General features: G+C 41.1%; 2 protein-coding genes across 2 annotated transcripts in view; one reads left to right on the top strand and one right to left on the bottom strand.

Moving 5' to 3' along the window:
• Positions 1-5,873, bottom strand: part of patj (PATJ crumbs cell polarity complex component) — a 65,446-nt gene extending 59,573 nt beyond the window's left edge. The window contains exons 1-3 of the mRNA XM_063200967.1: positions 5,464-5,873; positions 5,066-5,120; positions 4,752-4,930 (exon numbers count right to left, since the gene is read on the bottom strand). Of these exons, the coding sequence (XP_063057037.1) occupies positions 4,752-4,930; positions 5,066-5,087 (201 nt within the window). The 5' untranslated portion in view covers positions 5,088-5,120; positions 5,464-5,873. The remainder of the gene's footprint in view (positions 1-4,751; positions 4,931-5,065; positions 5,121-5,463) is intronic.
• tm2d1 (TM2 domain containing 1) lies at positions 5,874-14,507 on the top strand. Its single transcript, XM_063200968.1, has 7 exons — positions 5,874-6,297; positions 6,653-6,726; positions 7,400-7,508; positions 7,915-8,006; positions 8,916-8,989; positions 12,831-12,951; positions 13,911-14,507. Exons 1-6 carry the CDS (start codon positions 6,128-6,130, stop codon positions 12,939-12,941), a joined length of 630 nt encoding a protein of 209 aa, XP_063057038.1. The 5' UTR covers positions 5,874-6,127; the 3' UTR covers positions 12,942-12,951; positions 13,911-14,507.
• Positions 14,508-23,388: the final 8,881 nt, after the last annotated feature.

Raw genomic sequence — 23,388 nt, 5'->3', positions numbered from 1 at the left:
CGATTAAAAATGAAAAAAGAAATCTGATGAGTGCTTCTTTATTCACTTTCTTTTTAACATTATAATTAGGCCAGATCAAAATTAAAACATGCTTTGATCACCATGTACATTCGTTAAGGTATTGATTAAAGTGTCATTTATCTCAGAATCATTGCAATTAATCACTTAAATCATTTTTTTGTGCGTATACACGTGTAGAAGTTTAGGTGGGGGTGCGCGGCTTGTCTTGGGAACAGGTAAGGAGGTGCTTGAAGACAAAAAGGTTAAGAACCACTGCTTTAACCAGTACTGAGAAGAGCATTGTAAACTCCTGCAAATAGAACATTTGATTTGGTGCATAAGGCTGTTTGTGTGTGTAATTTGAACAATCATTTATTTTCTTTATGTTGCAAAATATCCAAGCGGACTTTATATACACTCACCGGCCACTACATTAGGACCACCTGGTACAACTGCTCACTGACGCAAATATCTGATTTCAGCCAATCACATGGTGGCAACTCAATGCATTTGTGCATGTAGACATGGTCGAGATGATCTATTGCAGTTCAAACCGAGCATCATAATGGGGAAGAAAGGTTATTTAAATGACTTTGAACATGGCATGGCTGTCAAGCCGAGAGGGCTTGATTTGAGTATTTCAGAAAAGACTGATCTACTGGGATATTCACACACAACCATCTCTAGGGTTTACAAAGAATGGAACGAAAAAGAAAAAAAATGCAGTGAGAAGCGATCCTGTGGGCAAAAATGCCTTGTTGATGGCAGAGGTCAGAGGAGAATGGCCAGACTGGTTTGAGCTGATACTAAGGCAACATTAAGTCCGTGAACCACTCATAACAACCGCGGTATGCATAAGAGAATTCCTGATAACACAGCACATCAAATCTTGAGGCAAAATGGGCGACAGCAGCAGAAAACCACATTTGGTACCACTCCTGTCAGCTAAGAACAGGAAAATGAGGCAACAATTTGGACAGGCTCACCATAAACGACACTAGAAGATCTGAAAAATGTTGCCTGGTCTGGTAAGTCTTGATATCTTCTGCAACACTCAGGTGGAATGGTCAGAATTTGGCGTCAACAACATGAAAACATGGGTCAACCCTGCCTTCATCAACATTTCAGGCTGGAGATATAATGCCATAAGTATATTTTCTTAGCACAATTTCTGGGCCAATTATTACCAATTTATCTTTGTTGGAATGCCACAGCCTACCCAAGTATTGTTGCAGGCAGTTCAGGCAGTTCTGAAAGCAAAATGGGGTCCAACCCAACACTAGAGAGGTGTTCCTAATGGCCGGTGAGTGTATATATATATTCTTTCCCACTTTCTGAATGCATTGCTTTAAGCTAGACATTGCCCAAACGAGTCTCAAAACACAGCTGCTCTGATTTATATGGTCTCTTTTCCTGCTCTAATATATATACACAGTATACAGTATATAGACCATATTAAAAACGTGCTTTGAGACTTGTTTGGGCAGTGTCTAGCTAAGCAATGCGTTCAGAAAGTGGGAAACGCACCACAGCACACAGTGAACAGAATGAAATTGCATTTATGACTCACTACCACAGGGGCAGCTCAAAAGGTGCCTCGAAGGGAGCAGTGCGGTGTCACGGTTATGAACGTTCCGTGCACGAAATAGTAAATATTTGTTTTGGACTAAAAACACCCATGAGGTTCACTGAAATTACAAAGGCCTCACTGCCCGAGTCCTAAAGCCAGTCACTCTTCAGGCATGAGATTTCAAACAAGCCCTTGACTTTGGGGAGGGATATGACATGATGATTATGATCAGGGTGCGATTTGTAGGGGGGAATGGGGGGGATTGTCCCCCCTTCTGGTATTAATAGTTCCACTTTTCCTACATGCTTTTAATAGTGGCTGTATGTGACTCCATTGATAATGCTTAAAATCTGACACATATCCCCCCTTCTGGTTCCTCAACAAATCGCACCCTGATTATGATCATGTCACGTTCTCCATGTGATGAGAATGTGTGCGTGCACCCCTAGCTTTCATCCCATGTTGGCCTCATTAACTTGCATTACAGAAAAGCATAAATTATTACATGAGCAGTCATGGGTAAGCGGTTAGGGCATCAGACGTGTAGCCCAAAGGTTGCCTCCATGACTGAGGTACCCTGGGTATGGTAGCCTACCGTCTCGCCACACTGCTCCCTTTCGGGGTCCATTGGGGGCTTCCCCCTTGCACGGGTCAGGCAAGTGCTGTGTCACAATGACAATGGGAGTTGGTGTTTCCCAGTTGGGCTTTCATACTTCTTGAATGAAAATATGCAGTTTAGATAGCAGAGGTGGAAAGAGTACAGAAAATTTGTATTCAAGTAAAAGTATCTTTACTTTGCCTAAATCCTACTCACGTAAAAGTACTTATCTAAAAATCTACTCAAGTAAAAGTAAAAAGTACTTCACTTAAAAATGTAATTTGAGTAAAAGTACTTAGTTACTTTTAATTACCTTTCCTCTCGATAATTTAATGTTTCTTTTTCTTGAATATCGTCCTCCATGACCTCTATCTATTGCTTGGCACCAGCCATCATCCAATGCATTGATCCAGGATAGTACAATAGTGGTAATGCTGTGTGCCATCCTGCATAATCTTTAATTTCCGGCAGAATGTGGCATTATTTTGCATGATTTTTGAAAAAAAATTCTCAGTACTCAGGCCAGTTTCTAGTGTAATTGAGTAAAGTACTTGGGTCAAAATGTACTCAAGTAAAAGTAAAAGTTAAACACTTAGTGGTTTCTTTTGCCTTAAGACATGTAAAAGTTTTTATCTTTTACCTGACATGTTTCGACGGTGTTACTTCCGTCTTCATCAGAGGGTCACTGTGATGTTGATGAGTGACGTGCTTTAAGGCCAAACGGAACACCACTGCAAGAACGCCAAACAGCTAGCCGAACAACTGAGAAAGGTAAAAGTGGAGAAGGATGAGATGCTCATTTCACACGATGTGGTGTCACTGTTCACAAAAACACCAGTGAAGGCCACACTACACATCATACAGCAACGCCTCGAGACTGACAGAACACTCAAAACACGCACATTACTCACAGCACAAGACATAAGCCAACTACTGAATTTCATCGCCACATCCACATATTTTCAGTTCCGTGGAACAATATACAGGCAGAAGGAGGGATTCGCCATGGGGGACCCACTCTCTGCCATAATGTGTGGGTTTTTCATGGAACACCTGGAGAAGGAGGCCATCACATCTGCCCCAGAAGAATGCAGACCCACGTTATGGCGGAGGTATGTGGACGACATTTTAGAGAAAATAAAAATTGGACGAACGCAACAACTAACTGATCACCTCAACTCCATAGACCAAACTGGCAACATACAATTCACACATGAGGAGGAGAAGGATAAATCCATAGCATTCCTGGACATTAAAATTCACCACACAGACGAGGGAGACATCAGAATAACCATCTACAGAAAACCAACACACACGGACCAATATTTACTCTGGACGTCCGAACACCCCATTGCGCACAAACTATCCGTTGTCAGAACCCTCTACGAACGCGCATCCATCATTACCGATCCCGACGAACGCGCAGCTGAAGAAAAACACATCCGACAGGCACTTGCAGCTTGCCAATACCCACCATGGGCCATTCAAAAAGGCGCCCTACAGGTAAAAACGAAGGAGGAAACACAAGGGAAGAAAAAGAAAAAGCAGTCCACACAAAAACCGGAAAACAAAGGAATGGTGATCCTGCCCTACATCAAAGGGATCACCGAACGCATACAGCGAGCCATGAAGAAACACAAGATACAAACGCCAGTAAAACCACACACCAAACTACGACAGCTGCTAGTACACCCCAAGGACAAAATAGACCAACATAACAAATGCAATGTCATATATGAGATTCCGTGCCGGTCATGCAACAAATCATATATTGGGGAGACAGGGAGGACATTCAACATAAGAAAAAATGAGCATAAAAAAGAATGTGAAAAGGAAACAGAACAAAGACATACAAGAGCAATAAAGGAGCGAGCCACACAGGAGAACCTCAAATCAGCCATAACTGACCACTGTAGGAGGGAAAATCATATCATGGACTGGGACAAGGCAAAAGTCATACAGCAAGAGAACAACAGATACCACCGCTGGATTAAGGAGTCTATGGAGATCAGAAAGCGTAGCCCAAGTACCATGAACAGGGATGAGGGGGCATACATGCTCTCACACACCTGGACCACCATCCTAAGAGGACAACTCTAACAGCAGGAGGTGTGACCAACCTGTCATTATTGACAGGGAGGTCACACCTCCACAACAACATCAGCTGTTTTTAAAGCACGTCACTCATCAACATCACAGTGACCCTCTGATGAAGACGGAAGTAACACCGTCGAAACATGTCAGGTAAAAGATAAAAACTTTTACATGTCTTAAGGCAAAAGAAACCACTAAGTGTTTAAGTTAAACAGTTAGACATAATGAACTTAATTCATATAAAAGTAAAAGTATTCATTTTAAAAACTACTTAAAAAGTACAAAGTACTCATAAAAGCTACTCAAGTTCAATACTTCAGTAAATGTAATTAGTTACTTTCCACCCCTGTTAGACTATGTCATGACTGTTGAAGTGCATCTAAAAGCTTACTTTTATATATGCTATAGAAACAAGTTGGGGTCTATTGATTGTGTTCAAGAAGAGTTTCTCTTGGCTTTGCTATGATGCACCAACTCACTCATACAAACCTGGTCTCTGAGCTGCTTGATGGAGTGTTGCAACGTCAGGATGTGTCCAAGCAGTGGGCTTTGCAGAGCATCTCTCAGGGCTCCGAGTCTCTCGTTGTGAGTCCATTCTTCCTGCTGCACGAGCTTCAACTGCAGCCGTTCGAGAGCTTGAAGCACCTGCTGACGCTCCACAGATGAAACTGAGGACAAGAGAACACGCGGGCACAGACAGTCAGAGACACAAAGTTAATACTGTAGCAATTAAAGCACAGCACAATTACCAATTACCCTTATTAAATCACCAACAACAAACTATGGGCTGTTATCCGTCCTACCTGTGGGAGCATTGTCAAGCATTGTCCCTGCAATCCGTGGATCTTGCTTTTATAACTGTAAAAGAGATTCGTGAAGGTTGGCTTTTCGCAGCTGTATAGTGATGACCAACATATCATACAGCCGTTCAAATACATATCCATGTGGTGGTATAATAATACACTTCATTTACATTTACTCTGGGTAAACAGGCTCCATTTTCATTCTTTTTTTAACACCGAGTCGTAGCCTAGGATATGTCTGATTAACATTGGCACACTTTTGCCTACCATAGCCTATTAGGTCACCACAGTGTGCTGAAATCAAAACAGGTTTCGAGTTTAAATAACACGGTTGTTAACTAGTTTTTTGGTGTATTTCTTACCTGTACGACCGAGGTTGAAAATTGTACGCAACTCACCTTGAACAGGAAGTGGGCGACGCCACACACTTGAGGTGAAAGTTAGGGCGGAGAATCAGCAAGCCGTTCCAAACACTGAACGCGCATTGTCTCAGCAGTACAAAACTCTCTGTGTGGATAATTCCATGCTATAAAATTGTCGACCAATATGATCGCCTATGATGAGCTTGTTAGCAAATTGGCCCGACTAGTGCACAAAAGGCTAGAATTTACTTAATGAGAACTACGTTATGCAGACAAAACTAGCATGATAGAGAACTTCTCATCCTCCAGTAGGCTACAACAGGTGAAAAGTGAAAGATGAGGTCAAGCCCGAGATGCAGTTAACTCAGGCGAACGAAGCCATGTTGGTGCCGATACCGAAGCAAACAAGTCAAACAAACCCAGCCAGGGAAGAGGAGGTTGCTACATAAAGTCTACTCCAGCTGCCTTTTCTTGAATATGTATCGTCTCTCTCAACATTTCGCCAGCTTTGCGCCCTGTGACTGATTTATATCAAATTGATATTGGTCGTTGTCTTGAGTTTCAGCTGTATGTGTCGTGTTCGGCTTGACAAAGACTCAGTTGTAAATAAAAGTAATTCAGCTGCATTTAAAAGACAACACGCAACATTACAAAGGCATCTGTCGCGAGTCCCCTGCAGTGTGGCTTTAAGAAAAAAAGAATGTCACGTGACACAAAACCACTGCCAGTGTTTTCCAACATGGCTCCTCCGTGGTTGAAGCTACTGTTTCGCTTTATGTTTGGGATAATGATCACTTTCTCTTTGTGTCCGGAGTTACAGGGAAGCCAAGGCAATGACATCGATAGCTGCGAAAATCTACGTCTAGGACAGTATCCTTCATGAATCGGTTTTATAGTGCTTTGCAGTAATGTTCTGCAGATTTTGACCAGTTGCTAATACCCTGCCAACTAGCATTTGTTGTTTCAAACTGATGTATCATGTATACATAACCTCGATAGCCTATCTCTGCACATTTGATGTGTTTAATAGAGAAAGAAAATGTGATTATTTCCAATCTGCATAGTACAAATCACTACTAATGATTTGGTTATCCCGAGTGGTGGTCACTGGCAGTGTGGTTTGCCTGAACCCTAGGCTAAACAACTGACGCTAAAATTGCTCTTTCTGAAATATGTTCTATATGAGGCTTTATGTGTTGCATGTTTCACATTTAACTTGGATCAGATATCTTTGTGCACCCCCCGAAATAAACGATGCCACACAAGAACCAGAAGGCTGCAAAGATTTAGTTGCATGGGGTAGGTCATCTTCTTGTTCCTTTACATGTTGTCAAATTACCAGAAAACTAGGATCTGTCTTTAGCACACCCTCCACAATGGAAATGTTGCAGTCCAGCCATCCCATATCTAACCCAGTGAACTGTAGTAGGGTACACCTAGTTCTCAGGTTGCAGGGTTTTGCATGTTTACATACAGTCCTGGCCTGGTGGTAATGTTTGGCGACCAGAAACTGTAAGATTGTAGCTTTGAGTACAGAACACTGTGTTTCGCATTATTAGGGTTAACATCTACAGGGCAAACATTCGTCACAGCTAAAACTATCTGTTTATAATGGTCACTACAGTTCAACATGTTCTAATCTACAGTCTCATCAGCAAACCACAAACACAATAGTACCCACTCCAAGGACATACGCTTAGCCTACTGTCAGATAGTGCTATAGAGATAAGAACAAAGTAGCAGTTCTACGTGGAAGCGGTGATGGGGAACCTGGATTCAGAAGCTGCAATCCAGTCAGTTCCATATTCTGCATCCAGGTTGCCCATCACTGCATGGCAAATGGTGGGCAATGCATGTCACCCCGTAGAAAAGACAGAACCAATGCATTAAATTCAATACTTCATTAAGGGTCACTGATCTCTGCAGTATGAGCTTGCAGTAAAAAATATATATATATGGCCTCTGTTCACAGTGGAGTGCAAACCAGCCCCCAATGTCACCTGCCTTCTTGGAAATGGCACCAAAGTCAAGTTCAGTGGAGAAGAAGTTGGTTTCAACAAAAGTATTCCATGCAGGAACGTGTATGTTATTTTTTTCTCACTATTTTGGTTTCTCATAGTAGTCAGTAGTGATCTGTTGTGAATGTTCATTGTAGTGAGTGACTAGCAGCTATTGCACCTAAGAAGTTTGGAATATGAGTTGACATTTGTAATTCGGTGCCTCCTCTTCAAAACCATAAATTCAAGAATTCAAATGTTTGGATATGGACTTGAAACGTAAGACGAGATATTTAAGTATTTTAACTATACGAGAAGGGAGTGGAAAGGAGGCAAATCCAATATTAACAACTTTGCAGCCACGAAAAGAGGCATCTTTAATTCCTCCTTTCGCTAACATTTTTTTTTATTTTCGTAAATGAATTGATTCATCTTAACTGGAACATAAATACTATGATACACATCTGCCTTCTGTGTTTATCCTCTTCAGGAGTGGATACTCTTACAAAGTTGCGGTTGCTTTGTCCCTGTTTCTTGGATGGCTTGGTGCAGATAGATTCTACCTTGGATATCCTGCATTAGGTGAGACATTTTATCATGTGCATTTTCGCAGAAATGAATTCACAGTTGTATGTGAGAAGAGCTGGGCAGTTGAGGGATGTTTGATGTGTAATATATTTAGAAAAAACTAGCTAGCGTGATTGCTGAAATTAGTTGATAAATTTAACTGGACTCGCAAATCATCTAGATGCATATTGTGACAGAATGAGCTTTTTGGAAGTTCAGTGAATGTCCAGCTAACATATTTCACCTTAAATTACTTACAGTGAAATGTGAAGTGAGCAACTCAAAGTAGTGTAAATCTCAAAATAGACTTCTTGACCTGGCTTTTTGTCAGCCTTGAGTTGAGCAAGGACTTGATTGAAAAACTTTGCACCAGGCATATTGCCAGCCATAGTGTGTTTGTTCTTCAAACACTGAAATCCATCCACTGAGGCATTCTTCAGTGGCTTTCCTGTGAACCTGTCAGCAGTCAGTTCGGTTTTCTCTTGTTATTCAATGACAGCAAAGAACAAGTACAATAAGAAACATCCTGAAATAATTGTCTGCCTCAGCAGCACCTCAAAAGGTGAAGCTCATGGCAGCATCTTTACTGTGTGTACTAACTTGTGGTTTGGGGCATTTCAGAGATACACCTGCATAGGCCTCGGGAGCAACGGCATAGGCCTAGTTTTGTTTTCTGATGTTGGTTCCAAAATACCACAATGCCTTCAGGGAAAGTTAAGGAAATAGACATATTTGATTTAGACATTGGTGGTAAATGGTATTGATTGAAATATCTATACTGGATACACCCTAGACAAAACCTAGGTAAAGTCTAATCATGTCCAGCTTAAGCTCAGATACTATACCATTGGCCACCTCCTCTATTCTTAATTGAAGGGTTCACTATATTTGTGTTTGCCCCCTGCTCTTGTCTTGTCTTCACAGGCCTGCTAAAATTCTGCACTGTTGGTTTCTGTGGTATTGGCAGCTTGGTGGATTTCATGCTTATTGCCATGCAGGTAAGTGGTGCATACCTCTCACTGCATTACACACATGATGAGCACACACTTGGACCAGTGTTGGTTTCATAGAAAGTCATTACCTATGGTTCCTTCCCACACTTTACCATGACATATACCGATAGATTCCAGCCAAGGCCCCCCTGACATGGGCTGTGCCACACTATTTTTTCTGTGCACCCTTTTTCACAACTCGATGAAGTTGGTGCATTCCTAAACCCATTCAAGTACGACAGAAAGCATAATACATAAACATTTGAAAGAAAATTAGTCCACTGGGATAGTTGTTTATTTTTGCTGACTTGTGTTATTCAGCTTATTAAGCTATTCATTTTATTTTGCTATATTTTTCCTGCCAGCCTTATGCGGCCCCCCATGTGTCCCCGGCCCCCAGATTGAAAACCACAGACCTCATCTGTACAAGTTGGTCATAACCTAATCACATATACATTTCAGAGTCAGACTTGAATTTTCTCATAATATAGGCACCTAGGCACATCATGCGTCACCATTTACTGTAGTGGTGGATTAAACCAGATTGCACTTAGTTTTCTTTTCTACTGTACACGTACACTCACCGGCCACTTTATTAGGAACACCTACTTCATCTGTTCATTGAGGCACATTTCTGATCAGCCAATCACATGGTGGCAACTCGATATATTTATTCATGTAGACATGGTCGAGATGATCAGATGCAGTTCAAACAGAGCATCATAATGGTGAAGAAAAGCTATTTAAAGGAGAAGTCCACTTTTTTGAACATTAAGGCCATTTTCTGAATGGTCTGCAATGTTTTAGAGTCCCCCTCACCGTTTATTTCATGTTTGCTGCAGTCTCTCTTATTTGGCTGATTTGGATTTGATCTCAACCAGCTTTAGAATGGCTGTCTATGAGCACCTGCAACTCTGTTCTTAAAATCACCTTAAACATTTGTTTTCAAAAGTCTAAAGCTCACAAAGTGGCTAGGGGTGTTCAATAGCAGTCCCTAACAAGTTTCAAGGCGAAATATGACCATTTTGTGAAAGAAAGTGAAAGTGAAACTTAATTTACAAATAAAACATAACAAAACACAACACAACATAACTTAACATAATTTACATAAAACACACATAAAACACGACAGATGTCATATTTCACTACAAAAAATGTTAAGGAACACCAGTGAATACTGCTGAACACTTGGTGAGTTGCATATTCTTGAAAACAAATGTTAAATGTGATTTTAAGAACAGAGTTGCAGGTGCCCATAGACGGCCATTCTAAAGCTGGTTGAGATCAAATCCAAATCAGCTAAATAACAGAGACTGCAGCAAACATTAAATAAACGGTGAGGGGGACTCTAAAACATTGCAGACCACTCAGAAAATGACCTTCATAAATGACCTTCATAAATGACCTTCAAAAAAGTGGACTTCTCCTTTAAATGACTTTGAACATGGAATGGCTGTTGGTGCCGATAGGGCTTGATTTGAGTATTTCAGAAAAGACTGATCTACTGGGATATTCACACACAACCATCTCTAGGGTTTACAAACCATGGTCCGAAAAGTAAAAAAAATACAATGAGCGGTGGTTCTGTGGGCAAAAATGCCTTGTTGATGGCAGAGGTCAGAGGAGAATGGCCAGACTGATTTGAGCTGATACAAAGGCAACATAAAAAAAACAACCACTCATTACAACCAAGGTATGCACAAGAGAATATCTGATTGCACAGCACATCAAATCTTGAGGCAAATGGGCCTGTCAGCTGTCAGCTAAGGATAGGAAATGAGGCAACAATTTACACAGGCTCACCATAAACGACACTAGAAGATCGTAAAAATGTTGCCTGGTCTGATGAGACCTTGATATCTACTGCAACATTCAGGTGGAATGCGTCAACAACATGAAAACATGGATGGACCCTGCCTTACATCAACGTTTCAGGCCGGATATATAATGGCATATGGATATTTTCTTAGCACAATTTGGGCCAATTAGTACCAATTTATCTTTATTGGAATGCCACAGCCTACCTGAGTATTGTTGCAGGCAGTTCTGAAGGCAAAAGGGGGTCCAACCCAGCACTAGAGAGGTGTTCCTAATAAAGTGGCCGGTGAGTGTATATGCTTAGCGACATTAGAAGTGTATGGTTATATGGTAATGTGTATGGTTATGGTAATAATGTTTTTAGGAAAATGGCATGGCCTACTTATTGACTATGCGTTGACTACATATCAGAGCAGAAGAATTATGCTGTGTAGTTTGATACAGATGGATGTGTCTGTTTTTAAACTGCAGGTTGTTTAGAATTCTAATACAGTATCTTTTAAGGATGGCTTCTTGTGTCTATGTCAATGTACCTGGCTGCATTATGTTTTGCTTACTTATTTACTGTACATAATCACTGCACACACTGTAATCACTTACTAATTATGAATCCATCACAGACACCTTTCTTCTATTAACTGAGGCATATTGCTTGATCTGACTTAACTTGCTTGGCCTTTTTCTCTTTGGAGCCAAAATAAAATGTGTGTAATGCAATCTTGTAATTTCAAAAGAAGCCTTGAAACTGTTAGAGGAGAATTCGGTACCGATATAGAAGGAGAGTACAGAGTATTGGCGAGTTTGCAGTTTCTACTGTTGAGCAGCTGTCTTGGACCCTTTTTTGGTTGTTTTTGAACTTGCCTCCCTATTCTCACCACCACCCACTACAAACACATTCTCGTTCCTCTAGCAGGACACCCTACTGTAGACTAGATAAGCAAGTTGGAGTGGAGATAGAGGTCCCCTGTCAAGCACATCCTGCTGCACTATCACAGCAGGAGGAGATGACTTGTGTTGCTCCCCGGCCAGTGGAGTGCTAATCTCCACTAATCCAGAATTACACCGCTGACTGTTTCACAGGCTGCTCCTCGTTTTTTCATACACACCTCTTCAATCTCCTTCATGGTGGTGTGTTCAGGAGTTCCAGATGTCTTTTATCACCCTAGTACACACACACACACACACACACACAGGCACACACAGGCATACCTTGAAGGAAAGAAGCAGGCATGTAGGAGTCTGATTTCTCTGCTTACCCTGCCCATGTGCTTGGATTTCTCCAGCTTCTGAAGCCATTTTTGGCTTTTTTTGTCAGCTCTCTGAGTATTTAATGTCATACAAAATAAATGTTAACTTTTTTACTTTTTTAAGCTTTGTCTACTGCCAATTGCAGCTGGAGCTGGTCATTTTAGGGAAAAAAATCTTTTCAGTGGAGATGTAACTTCTCGTTATAAATGTATCCTCTGCTGGGAAAGATAATAATAATAATAATTTGATAATAATTGTATTTGTATAGCACTGTATCATACAAAGCATGCAACTCAAAGTGCTTAACAAATGGGAAAAAAGCATCATTGTTAGAGGTGGATTTAAAAGGAGAGGTAGAGAAGAGGGGCAAAAATAGCAGAAAGGCAGAGGAAGAGGAGATATATTGAGATTGTAGAGTCATAACGTCAACGTAGGTTTGGACCAGGTTTCTTAGAGGCGTAAGGTCCATAGTAGCTGGGTCTAGCATAAGTCATAGATAGTCACACTGAATTTTGGGCGCTCAGATGTGGCCCCTGGTGGCATCAAGGGTGAGGGAAAAACTCCCTTTCGCTTGATTCATAGTTTGTAGGGGGGGGGAGCTCAATGAGGTCTGAGAAATAACCTTATATACTGTACGATGAGCTTATAATGCCATACTGGACCTTTTCCAACTAATCAGTCTTGATTAGGGTTTATGAGTATATTTATGTACATTTACATAATGCACGAATGCATGTTATGTATGTCAGTATCTGGTCAATCTTGCTTGATGTGGTTTCAGATTGTGGGTCCATCTGATGGGTCGGATTACATTGTGGATTACTACGGGGCGAGACTGGTTCATCTCACCATCACAAATGAGACGTACAGACGAACACAGCTGTCTTTGTGAAATGGATCATGTGAGTATTTTTTTTTTTTAAGAATTACTGAACTGAAGCAAGCTGACTGTGGCAGTATGTGTGGAGCGTCTTGTTAAAACCAGAGCAGGTGTAGCTGGACATCCATCAGTGTGATGGAGCACTCAGAGGAGTGCTTGTAATATGCAGTTAGACCTGTCTGTAGTGCTGTTAGTGTCCAACGGAGATGGCAAGAAGGGGGAGGGGGGGTGCCCAGAGCTTGTATCTGCGATTGTGTTCTTTTTGGTAATGAATAGCCTGGCTTTGAGTGGAAATGGTCAAGGGCACCTTCAACGTCTGTAAATATTTAACACTTTTGTGTCTGCCCATTCCTTTCCTCCCCTCTGATTCCCTCTTTCTATTTTTTTGTCAGTGTTTTGCTCCCATAGCTCCATTTGGATCCACTTTCCCCCCCCCTTGGTTAGCTCTTTTAGCCCCACCTGACCCACCTTACTTAGAGGTGCATAAATGTCAGGTGTAGAGCAAATACAAGTCTTTGGCTCCTATGTGAAGGGTGTGCTGTAGGCGTGAGGCCACACTCATTAGATCTGTAGGTGCTGAGCGTGACCACTGCACTCACATGTGGCTTTGGTCTTCCAGTGGCTTTCTTTGTAACATTGACTTCAAAAGGTTTTGTGTATTGATCACATGTAATTGTATTGGTGATACTAAGGATGCCTACAAGTTCCACTTGACTTGAATGGGCTACTCTATCATTATTGTCAAAAGTGAAAAATGGTTTTGCTGTCAAACCCACTTTATAAATTCTAATCTAGACTACATAAAATTGAGATTTTTATTTCTTTATTATGCAATAGTAATGCAATGGGTAATGCGTGGAGTATGTGGTGTATTGTTCAGTGATATCATGGAATAAGTTCCAACAGAGTGAGTCAATGAAGTGTCTTGAAGGATCTGACGAAAGATGACATGTTTAACTTGTTTCTGTCACATCATTTCAGGTAGTGAGATGTTTTCTGAAGACGATCCTCTGGCTGATCATCCCATGTCCAAGAGGCCAAAGTCTGTTCATCTGGACATCTTAGATGGCAACAGGAGAAGACACCTGGACTATAATAACACCTTGGACTATGCATTTGCTAACCAGTCGGGAATGTGAATAGAGTGTAAATAGTGTGTTGTAAATATCTAGAAGACTTCACCTGGACTGGCCTGAGGCCTGATCATCAAAGACCACAAGATGATTCACTGCTGTATTGTAGCTACTCCCCTTTTCCTTTCCTCGTCTGCTTTTATTTATTATCCTTCTTTTCTGTATTCCAGAACTCTAAACAAGTATGTGTTCCACAGCTCCAGGCCATTTGAGGAACCTTTTATTGTGTGCATTTTTTATATGGTTTACTCTTGTTGTAACACATGCATATATTTATGGTAAGGTGTGAAGCGCAATAAACAAAAACGGTTTTCACTATTTAAAAAAAAGACTGAAGCAGTAACTGTTGTAGTTGGACATGAAATATGCAACTGATGGACACCCTCCAACTTGTATTTGTTTTGCTTACCAGATTTTGAAATTAAACTGTGCAGTTATGACCAACGCTAAGGCTTGCTTTGTGAGTTACGCTGTAAGTACAACACAACATACAGCGGTTGGAAGCAGATCATGCATTGAATGAAAAAAAACTGAAAAGCTTGAATTGCTGCAAGCGATTAAATGATAAAACTCTTGAATTGACAAAACTGGTACAGGTAAATAGTGGTAAATGGAACGGTATTTAAAACCAGATATACTGCATTTTCAAATTCTTTTGAAATGTCCATAGGTTGGAATGACAATCATTTTAATTTAATAAAGAGGTGAGCTCAACTTGCATACTGTATGTCAAATACTGTTCCTGTTTACATTACCAGACGAAGGAGTAATTATGCAGACCACTCACTGATAATATACTGTATGTATTGCGATATAAAGTGGGACCCCAATTACTAAAGCGCCCTTATTCATCGTGTTAAATCTAATGACTTGATGTCTTGTGTGCTGGCTGGCACCTTGATCACTACATACTATGACTTGTTAAAGCTTGTTTTAACCAAGGCCACCACTCATGTAGAGGACTGCCATGGCAGAGATGGCTGGCCTGGCCAGACCGACTTGATTGGGAAATTTTGTAGCAGAGGCATAGGAAGTACAGCAAGGGTGAACTTAGGCCATTGTTGGACTGCATTTCTGAACTATCTCTATAGGACATTCATAAGAATGTTATGAAATGTATCGTTACTCTTGACATTTTCAAGTGATGAAAGTTAAAAGGGTTTGACCAGTTTCAGGTCCTCCTCTGGATGTGGAGGTCGTAAGGTGGTCTTCACATTCAAATGATCCAATGCAAATCACGTCAGACTCATCAGATTCAATGGATTTGTCCTCAGTGCGTTTCAACTCACTCGGGTCACTTTTTTCCACTTTGTCCTGCCCTGATAAAAGGGAATTGCCATGGGAGAGAAGGGCAGTGTTGGTGATATGAGTAACCTACAGTCCCTTTAAAGGTCTCCAGATATCGGGCCAGCCCAAGGTATAGAGGTCTTCAGTACAGCAATCCAGCCATTGATTTGGTTGAGAGGACAAAGTTTTGGCCAAAAACTGCATTACTAGGTTGCCCATCTTTAAAACACCATTAGTTCTCAACACTGAAATAAACTATTTCATTGCAAAAAAAATATGACAATGTGTTTACAGCATAGGCCACGAACCACAAAACCCATATTTTGACATATTATGCAAATGTAAAAAGAGCACAATTATTGGAGCCACTGCAAACACGTCTTTTTTATTTTGAAGATTAGTTAGAATAATAATCGGATGTAAGAAATAAGAAATAAACATTTATCCATACAAGATGGCCATATTGACTTAACTGTAACGATTCTTGCAGAGAACATGCCAACAACATGTGCCAAATAGTAGACCTACTGTGTACAATATGATATAGGGCCTATATCTTTTGTAGTTTGTGGCAGTTCTGTTTATCCTAAGTGTCATAATATCCTTAAAAACAGAAGAGAGTATGCAGAAAGCATGCACAGACTGAATAATAATCTTGATAGGCCTAAGTCTGGACTAGAATATTTGTCTGACAAATGTAAAATAACTGTATAGGAACCACTTATTTTTTCCCGATCCATGTGAATTATATGCAACTTCCATGAGACTCTTGTGGTTTCAGGCTGGACCTTTCAAGGTGCAATCATGGTGTGTGTCAAGAAAATATGGTACAAGAGTGGCTCATACAGTATGAAGTCATGATGGCTGAGAACTTTGTGAAGTAACAAATGTCAATAATCCATAATCATGGTCATGGCCATAATCAAGTCCCCCACACTTGGGCTTGCATGCCCATGGGGACTCTGGTTCGAGTCCGGACGGGGTCATTTCCCAAACCTACCCAATCTCTCTCCACACTCACTTCCTGTCACACCTTTGCTGTCCTGTCTGAAATAAAGGACCAAAAAGCCCATTAAAATATATTTTTATTTATTTATTTATTTTAAGTAAAAAAATCCATAATCATAATAACTCGCTTTCTATAAATAGAGAGCAGATTGTAGATCAAGGATGTGAAACTCAGGCCTGGATGCAAATCTGGCCCACCTTGTCATTTCATTTGGCCCACAAGATCATTTCAGATGATTACTGTTGGCCCACATACACCATTAGTGTACTGTATGTAGTAATTACTTGATATATCCCACTCACATACAACACAATATGTGGAGACGTGCTTGAACTGCCATGATGAGAATGATGAAATTTGCCTTTAAGAATTTAGTGCGTGCTTGCACAGTTTTAGTCAATTTTTGAAAAGTTCAATATTGAGTTTTGTTTGCAACTTTGTCCCAGATTTTGATTTTGATTCACTGTGATTTAGAGTTTGATGAAATATCAGCTGCAGTCTAATAGAATTTGGTCATGGGATTGGAAGATCACGTTTTTGCTCTTGAACTACTGGGAAGTAGGCCTATTTGGATTGGGACAATATTCTGAACCATCACCCATGGACATTTCCTCATGAGATGGAAGATGGAGATGATTAGAGTTCTACTTGGCGCCATTACAACATAATCTTCCCATTGCATCTTCTCAGGACATCATCCTTACTGTATGTGAAACTCATCGTAAACAACAGCCAACATTCTGCTCTGCTCTCCTTAAAATATGAATACAGGCCCACACACAAACTCTGTGTCAGCCTGCCTTTCTGTCTCTCTCTCGCCCTCTCTCTCTCTCTCTCGCTCTCTTTCGCGCTCTCTCTCTCGCTCTCTCTCTCGCCCTCTCTCTCTCTCTCTCTCTCTCTCTCTCTCTCTCTCTCTCTCTCTCTCTCTCTCTCTCTCTCTCTTTCTCTCTCTGCAACCTAGGTCTGTGGTGCAGTATTGGGTAGAGAAGGCATGAAATTACTGTTACGTCAGTTGGAACAGAGCATTGGAATAAATTAATGATAAGGTGACAAGCTTCACGAAATTGTGGTTGTGAATTTAATAAATAAAGGCACACCACTGCCTCTCTTCTATAATCCGTTATTTTAATTTTCTCGCGTTTTCTTGGCACATTTACCTGATAAGCTCATTCAATGTTCACACATGGTCTCGGCTACAGCTTTGTCAGCTGATGCTTAGCCCAACTGGCACAGACTGCTACCTGCCGGAAGCCATGACCATGCTCTGACACACACACACACACACACACACACACACACACACACACACACACACACACACACACACACACACACACACACACACACACACACACACGCTGCAGTGTAGAGGAAGTATGACACATCGTAAAGACCGGTGTAATTTTTGTATTAACACAAAGGTAAAGAGTTGGTATATGTATTTGCACTGGTGATGCCTCTCATTTTTCCCATTTCATGTGCATGTCACGTGGCTTCCCTGGGACTCCCAAGGTGTTAATGTGGCTTCACAATAAATGAACATGACCTTGCATGGTGCAGTCAGGACAACAAATCGTTGACATAAGATTTCACAGCCCTTTGTATTATTGGCAGTTGCCTTCTAATGCAGTCCGTCACTAGAAGTCATGCATAACGAAGAAAAAAAAGATGGAATTAATTCATTTCAAGAAACACTTAGTAGTTTTTCAACCTTAAAAACATTTCAGTGGTTCATCATTTTCTAACAATTCTTGTTCATGCTCTTGGGCATGTTTGAAATGTTCAGTACCGAAATTTTTGGTAATCATGCTGCACTGGTTTGTTTATCCTTGTCATTTGTTATGCCCTGTGCTGCATTTCATCACCTGCTGAGTCTTGTTATCCTTGATTGATTACCTCTAATCTGTTGTGCTCACCTCATTGTGCTGTTTTCAGGTGTTGCTCTGTGCCTTCTCAAGTTTATTTCAATTTATTTACAACCTTTCTCAGAAGTAAGAAAAATATGATGATGCCGTAGCCTAGTTCATTCTTGAAACTTGTTGATCCAATGGATTCATGTTATTTTGTTTGGTCCAGATCACAATGAAAAAGACATCAACAGACAGGAATGAACAAAAAAGTATTGCCTTTAAAAATGTATTCGATAAGATTGTTTTTTTTAGATTAGTAACAACTTGTTGCTTGACAATGTTTGAAATCTTATATGCACAGTGATTTTATTTATTGATGACTTCAGTCCGAGGTATCGTGAGTAGTTTCAGTTTATCATGTGCGGCTGCATTCCTTTGGTCAGTGGTTGTTATTGATAACTGATCCCTGTTGTTGGTCAGTGGTTGTTATTGATAACTGATCCCTGTTGTTGAATTTGGAAGAGATGCTAATGTAAAAGTGTAGAAGTGTCAAATTTTATATATAATGGCACAATTCTGTGTTATCACAACGATATGTTCAATGTAACAGCTACAATTTCTTCCCAGACGAGATATGAGGCTCAGTCATATGGGATTCTACACAGGTCCCGTAGGGGGCAGTGTTTCTGTATTTTGATTTAAGCGCATCAGCCAATTTCTCTTTTGTTGCACCGGAAAGAGCCCCTTTTCACTGATCATAAATTAAACATTAAACATGAGGAAGACACCCAAAATCATTTGAAGGGAATAGACAATATGTTTCAAACACACAGGAGGGTATGGTGATATTTGATAAGCATAGAAACATTGCAGTTGCTGTGAATTCGTAAATTGTTTTTGAATAGGGCCTACTCTAAGCATCACAGAAATACACTCGCCTCCAAAAGAGTTGTCGCCTATCCATCTGTTTGGAATAACAGCTAATAACCTGACTTTCAATTAATCACTTGGCTTCAGAAGTCACTCATATGAAAGCTACAACCCTCTCGAATGAAAATGAATGTACAAAAATAAATTTCATGCACCAAAGAAAGATTGACCCTTTAATGAACACAGACAGGGCAGATTTTGACAAGACAAAAGTTGTGTCGCCTATCGAACATAATGTGAAAATGAGCAGATAAGTCACTTCAAAACACTTCAAATACGCAGATCGGGTGTCATACTTAATCACTGATTCACTCACACCTCTCCAGAAAATCAACTTTGGCCTTAGGTGTATGTTTAGGGTCATTGTAATCATGGAAAGCAACACAATGAAAATCAATGGAGTTCAATGAGAGATGGTGACATATTTGCTATTCGTAGAGCAATACATTTTTAACTTCATGATGTAATCAATGATAAAAGCCCTCACACACCAGCAGCATGCATGCAGCTCCACATAAGAGCTGTATCCCTCCCATGTTTGACTTTAGGCAACATGTATTGTTTCCAAATTCTTCACCTTTAACACCAAAGAAGTCTCTCCCACTGTCCTGTCTCAAAAAAGCCAGCCAAGAGTATGTCAGGCCTAATTCTGACAAAAATAAATGCTAATGGGACTCATACTCTGAAGTCAAGATCCCAAGATCAACCATTTTAGAACTGATAGCATGAAAACTATATGGTGCTGGAGATGAAGAATATGAAAAAAGATAAATGGTGCATAAAGTGAAACATGGTACAGATACAGCTCTTATGAGGAGCTGCATGCATGCTGCAGGTGTTTGAGGGCTTTTATCATTGATTAAATCATGAAGTTATACATGTATTGCTCTACGAATAGCGAATATGTCACCATCTCTCATTGAACTCCATTGATTTTCATTGTGTTGCTTTCCATGATTACAATGACCCTAAACATACACCTAAGGCCAAAATTGATTTTCTGGAGAGGTGAGAGTGATTCAGTGATTAAGTACGACACCCAATCTGCGTATTTGAAGTGTTTTGATGTGTCTTATCTGCTCATTTTCACATTATGTTCAATAGGCGACAAAACTTTTGTCTTGTGAAAATCTGCCCTGTCTGTGTTCAATAAAGGGTCAATCTTTCTTTGGTGCATGAAATTTATTTTTGTACATACATTTTCATTCGGGGGGGTTGTAGCTTTCATATGAGTGACTTCTGAAGCCAAGTGATTAATTGAAAGTCAGGTTATTAGCTGTTATTCCAAACAGATGGATAGGCGACAACTCTTTTGGAGGCGAGTGTATATAGGCCATAGAACACAGGTTATGATATCCAAGAATGTGTGACATATTTATGATTAAATTAATTCAAAATAGAGAAAATCTGGGGGGGAAACGGGGGGAAACATTGGTTTGTGTCTTTTTTGAAATTAAGAAAGCCATGCCAAATAAAATAAAAACTGAGTTTCAAGTTAAAAAAGACATATCTTCCAAGACTGCTGTACAGTAGAATAGAGTAGAGATCTTTCAAGATCTACAAAGTATCCTCTAATGTACTCTACAGCTTAGAAACTCTCTTAGCCTAATATATTTTACTCTTTGCTCTTTTCTTGAAAGGTGTGCATTATTGACCTGAAAAATGTCTTTCTGCAGATCGTCACGTCAGATATTACCATTTATTTAACTTTAACAAGCTTTATCGTCATCAAACTCACCATGCACGCCAACAGTTCTTGAATTTATTTCCAGCAAATGCAGTGGTTAAATATTGTGCAATGCCGAAAAGTGGAATTCTCAGAGAACAATTGACAGAGTAAGTCTCAGTCACTGGGGGATCCCAGCAGATTGTGTGAGCATGCTGTGCTGTAGTTTTTAAAAAGGGTAGCTGCAGTCAGTGCCCCCACACACACACACACACACACACACACACACACACGCACGCACGCACGCACGCACGCACGCACGCACGCACGCACGCACGCACGCACGCACGCACGCACGCACGCACGCACGCACGCACGCACGCACGCACGCACACACACACACACACACACACACACACACACACACACACACACACACACACACACACCTGTCTCGCCTCTGTTACCATTCACTGGCCTCACTGATTGTGGCATCATTAAGCATCAGGGTGGCATTGATTGTTGCGCCCTCGTGCCAAAACACTGGCTACAATTAAAGGCCGCCCGCCACCGTGGAGATCTATCTTTGCCCAGGGCAACTCATTGCCATTCTGAGGGGCCGGATGGTCTGGATCGGTCCCCTACTTAGCATGACCTATTCCTTCCCTTTGCCCTCGCCGTGCTTGACGCATACTAATTTCTCCAGAAGTGGTGTGTGGTGTGGCTGTGTAATCCGTGGCTGTAATGGCAAAGTCATTATTGGAGCAGCCAATGGTTACCCATCACACTGGGCTTTGTTAGCAAAATCACTGACGCAGGCAGGCACGATCAACACCACCCTTCTCTCCCCACCGTCCACTGCCCATGGGACTTGCATGCATGCCACTGACAGGTTAGCTGGAGTCTGGCTTTATCCTTCCAAATAAGCATAATAAGCACCGTGGGACTAGGTGGCTGTAAATAAAAAGAGTCGTGTTTGTTCACAGATAGACTTCTAGAAAGTAGCAATGACATCTTACAGCATGTGGATTCTCAGTGGTGCAAAACTTTTTGGCAGTTCCTTCTCTTGAAATGAAAACCAGTTTAGGGTTCAGGAATGTGCCTGAATGTGGTTGATAAGTCAGTCTGTCAATCTGTCTGTCGTAAAGGAACCAGTTTGCATCAACATAGGTCAAAATTCAAAATTCAAATGGATAAAATTCTGTGTGAAATAGCTGCATCTGCACATGGGCATTTCATGTGTTCTCCACCTGTGCAAAGATAAGTCAGCCAGGCCATCAAGTGGAGAGATGGAATGGTGCAGAGCCGGACAGGGCAGAGGGAATGACGTCAGGACACAGAGGTGTGTGTGTGTGCGTGCGTGTGTGCCTGCGCGTGCGTGCGTGCGTGCGTGCGTGCGTGCGTGTGTGCGTGTGTGTGTGTGCGTGCATGCGTGTGTGCGTGCGTGCGGAGGGGAGGGGTGGTGTTCAGAGCTGGCGTGATAGAGGGAATCAAGGGGAGAGATTTACTCAGCCCCACTCCACTGATCTCCACCACACGCTTGTTCTCCGTTTTTATAAATCCCAGCTGGCACTTTTCAGTCTAATAGTTGTGCCTGAGGTGATAATATGATAATGGTCCAGCTAACACCTGGGAGGAACTTTTTTATGTTTTTTTTTCTTCTTCAATTGGCTTTGATAGCTGAACCGTGGTAATCCTTGGTGCTCTGCATAGATCGGAGGGAGATACTTTTAACCAGTGAGACTCCTATCACACAAAAAACAGGTGTACTGGTAATTGTTGTAGATGTAAAACTAATAATAAATACGCCTAACCATACTGGGCTCTACACACTGTCACACAAACAAACATCTCAGGTTCAATCACCCCAATGTTCAAATACACCATAGAATTTTGGTCTAAAAATGAATTTGTTACCTTGTAAACACCAAGGTGATATGGGGGAAAGATATGACCATTGTGCTCTCCTTTTGTTTTCACTGCCCATCCCATCATGAAGCATGGGAAATGATAGGGGTTTTTTTTAGTTCATGCCTCGTCAAAGTCTCTTTGTAAATAGCCTAATACAAAATGTGCGACTAAATGTGACCATTTAATTTTTTTGACTTTTAATGTGGCAAACTTAATCACAATGGATGGGACCCGTTTGAATCAACTTCATTTTACAGTGAAACATAAATGGTGAAAAAGTGGTGGGGCCCATGTCTCAGGAGTCTTTTTTGCTTAGTTAATTCATTTAATTGGGTATGTGCAATGATGAAAAGCAGGCCATTAAGAGAGCCAATTGATCTGGTGCATTTTGGTGAGTTGTTAAGTGCTGATGCCCCAGTGCCTTGCCTGCCTGTGCAAGATGTCCTACCAAGCCAGTGCAATGCACTACAGTAGTACCCCTAGTTTAGGGTTCGGAATTGGATTAGGGCTATGCTAAAAGCTATAGGCCACTTCACAAAGCAGCATCTCTAGAAATGGACATTCCTTTTGTAGCTGAAGGAGAGCCATCTGCCTTATTCACAAGGTGACATGGCATCAGTGGTTTCTCGATCACAGTTCAGCTTTACACTGATTTGGGTGTAGCCTGGCTGTG

This window comes from Engraulis encrasicolus, chromosome 6, assembly GCF_034702125.1.
Source record: "Engraulis encrasicolus isolate BLACKSEA-1 chromosome 6, IST_EnEncr_1.0, whole genome shotgun sequence".
Lineage (NCBI taxonomy): Eukaryota > Metazoa > Chordata > Actinopteri > Clupeiformes > Engraulidae > Engraulis > Engraulis encrasicolus.
Note: the sequence above shows the minus strand (reverse complement) of the source record. Positions and strands in the feature narration are given on the sequence as shown.

Excerpts from the sequence above, each read along its gene's own strand:
- tm2d1 (XM_063200968.1), top strand. The coding sequence starts at position 6,128 with ATGTCACGTGACACAAAACCACTGCCAGTGTTTTCCAACATGGCTCCT. Across the intron at positions 6,298-6,652 it reads GAAAATCTACGTCTAGGACA|ATATCTTTGTGCACCCCCCG; the intron begins GTATCCTTCATG and ends AACTTGGATCAG. Across the intron at positions 8,990-12,830 it reads TCATGCTTATTGCCATGCAG|ATTGTGGGTCCATCTGATGG; the intron begins GTAAGTGGTGCA and ends ATGTGGTTTCAG.